The following is a 2,760-nucleotide window of genomic DNA, read 5'->3' as shown; positions in this document are numbered from 1 at the left end:
GTGTTTTTGTAGCGCTGCCTTTTCTACTTCATTCTACTGCATGAATCATGATCCACCACCCTATCACCAAAGTTCTTTCTGATGCAAAAAAAAAAAATCTACTGTTTTATCATCTAGGTTTCTTTATCACCGACATTCACTGGTAACCCGTGAATGCCTGCGCCGCTGTAACTGACCGCGAATTGACTAATTTACAGAGCCTCTATACTATTCAAGACAATCAACCGCATACTCCATGTCATACTGGGTTTTTACTATGCATTACGCAGGCTATATGAAAACATAACCATGCACAAATTACAGTTGATCCAGTATGCTCTAGCTAAGCACCGAGTAACTTCTATGTTAATTCACACATCATTTTTCATGAAGCAGCAATAAGTAGCTAAGAGTGTTCATACATATGACACTAAATGAATGCACATTTTCATGCAGCATCAACTTGTAAAATTCTTGTACAAATCCAACACAACTTATTTAGCAAGCAGATCAACTAAAGATTGCCGTTCCCGTCAATGAAACTTAAGTCAATGCCGACATTAAAGAAAAACAAAAACAAGGGTAAGGAAATAAACACAAGAGAAAGTCAAGTTTCAATCTTTCCCGTAAACATAATTTCGTGCAATGGCAATCTAAGTTTCATTCCATCCCTGAAATTTTCTGCCTGCAATGTAAAACAATCAAATAATTAGACAATGAAGCAAGCAGATCTTAGCATCAAAAGTTCAACACCTGCCAATTACTATGTAATAATTCTGCTAATTTCACACGGCTTTTGACTGATCCTTTGCATCTTCAGTGCAATACTCTGAGAGTTCGTTGATGCTGGGTGTTTTCAACCGAGGAACTGAACTTCTATCTTAGGACATCCTAAAGTTCACTTACCAACACATTTTAATGCTTTAACATACTTCAGTGATAAACAACCGACATCTTTCATTGCCTTCTAAGTTTAGGTGGAGCTAATCTAAACGACACATCAGTGACTCAATTGCCGACGATTCAGGTGCTGAAACAGCAAACCCTATTAAAATAAGCTGGTGGTACCCAGATCTTAAACCCTGCTCAGTAACTCAAAAATATACTAGACCAGATTTCATAAACATTTGATATCCTTTACCCTAGTAGTCTTCGTACAGAAGGCAAACAAAACCATGGGTGACGAAGTTGCCAGAGAAAAACAAACAAAAAAAAAACATGGCATCAATTGATATTTGATACTAAAGATGTCTTTAGCAGAAACGAATCATTGATTTCAGTGTATAAGCTCGAGATCAGTATGGATAGGCACGGAAAAACACATACATCAACAGTAACACTTTAAAATACAGTACATGTTGCTCCTCAAACCAAGCGTCCAGCTATATGTAGTGCACGGTTTTAAGGAACGCACATCTATTTATAGCTTAAGGATTTTGCAATACATCCAATTGTGGCATGATGGATAAGTAGTTGATCAATTTCAGGTGTCAAGATCCTGAAGAGTAGAGCTTGAGAACCATTTGGTTAGATACCCCATTCATGCACTAATTAATAAAACCCAGCAACTCATGCTCAGATGTCAGATCCATCCAGGATCACTATACAAAATAATTATCACCTATCCCAAATATCTACACAGCCTAAATTTTTAATGCGACAATATCATACCCAAACAATTCTTATCCGGGAATTCTAAAGTTTGAACAAATAACTTAAGGAATAAAAAAACAAAACTTATCAAGATTGTGAATTCATTTCTGAATCGAACTCCTAAATAAACCTGAAACAACATACCCAGCTGAAATGCTGCTGAGTGATGATGAATTAGATTGCGAAGGGCAATTAAGGTTTTCACTGAGTGATGATTGTTATAACGAGCTAAACGAGTTGCAGATATGAAATGAAAATGACCTTAATGACAAATCACGATTCCTAATTAAACAATAGCCGAAAAACGAAGAATAATAACCCTGAATCTCAGCTGATTAACAGAAACCCTAATTATATAGCTAAACGGAGAAACCCCCAAACTCTAATAAACTAATCGAATCGGATAAACATAAAAGACCCTAACTGAAACAAAGATAAAGAAAGGAGAGAATGATTACCTGAAATGAGATTTGTTTAGTGAGAATGAGAAGAAGAAGTAGCAGAAGGGGCATAAAACTTGTTGTAAGCAGCTTCACCAACGAGATAAAAACCAAAAGCAACTATAGCAATACCAAGACCAGGTGTAGCATGCCTAAATTGATTCCCAAGCATCGGATGCTTCCTCCATTCATCCCGTCTTTTGAAGAACTCTCCTGTTGGTCCTAATGGTTTTGCCATTTCTCCAAGATTTTCTTTGTCTCGAAGAGAACTGTGAATTTCTTTGTGTGTGTTTTGGGGTCAGATGAGAGAGAGAAAATGAACTTAAAAGGAGGAGATCGGTTCCAACTGGATTGGAACCTAGAACCATTTGAGGCAATTGCTGTGTTCAGACTTTAGGGCAGTTCCAATGGGCCAAGTTAAATTTGCCCATCTATGGTCCAAGTGGATGACAAAATCTACTAGTCACTCTAGACTGGGTCTTATGACTCTTCTCAGGCCATTCCCAATTCACTTTCGACGTCAGCTTGGGAAAGTGAAAACTACAGGGAGACCCATTTTCCCAGATTTTTCCACTGAGAAACCCACGGACAGAAAACTAAAGGCGCGCACCCATTTTTTGGGAAAAAATTATTCTCACACCCATAATTTATAAAATTTTGTTTTGTTATTTTTTCAAGCACTGAAATC

General features: G+C 37.3%; 1 protein-coding gene across 1 annotated transcript; it reads right to left on the bottom strand.

Moving 5' to 3' along the window:
• Positions 1–360: 360 nt before the first annotated feature.
• LOC113347273 (NADH dehydrogenase [ubiquinone] 1 beta subcomplex subunit 3-B-like) lies at positions 361–2,413 on the bottom strand. Its single transcript, XM_026590895.1, has 2 exons — positions 2,091–2,413; positions 361–664 (listed from the first exon to the last, which is right to left on the bottom strand). The coding sequence occupies exon 1, from the start codon at positions 2,308–2,310 to the stop codon at positions 2,107–2,109; it is 204 nt and encodes a 67-aa protein (XP_026446680.1). The 5' UTR covers positions 2,311–2,413; the 3' UTR covers positions 361–664; positions 2,091–2,106.
• Between the last annotated feature and the right edge of the window lie 347 nt (positions 2,414–2,760).

This window comes from Papaver somniferum, chromosome 2 (genome assembly GCF_003573695.1).
Source record: "Papaver somniferum cultivar HN1 chromosome 2, ASM357369v1, whole genome shotgun sequence".
Classification (NCBI taxonomy): domain Eukaryota; kingdom Viridiplantae; phylum Streptophyta; class Magnoliopsida; order Ranunculales; family Papaveraceae; genus Papaver; species Papaver somniferum.
Note: the sequence above shows the minus strand (reverse complement) of the source record. Positions and strands in the feature narration are given on the sequence as shown.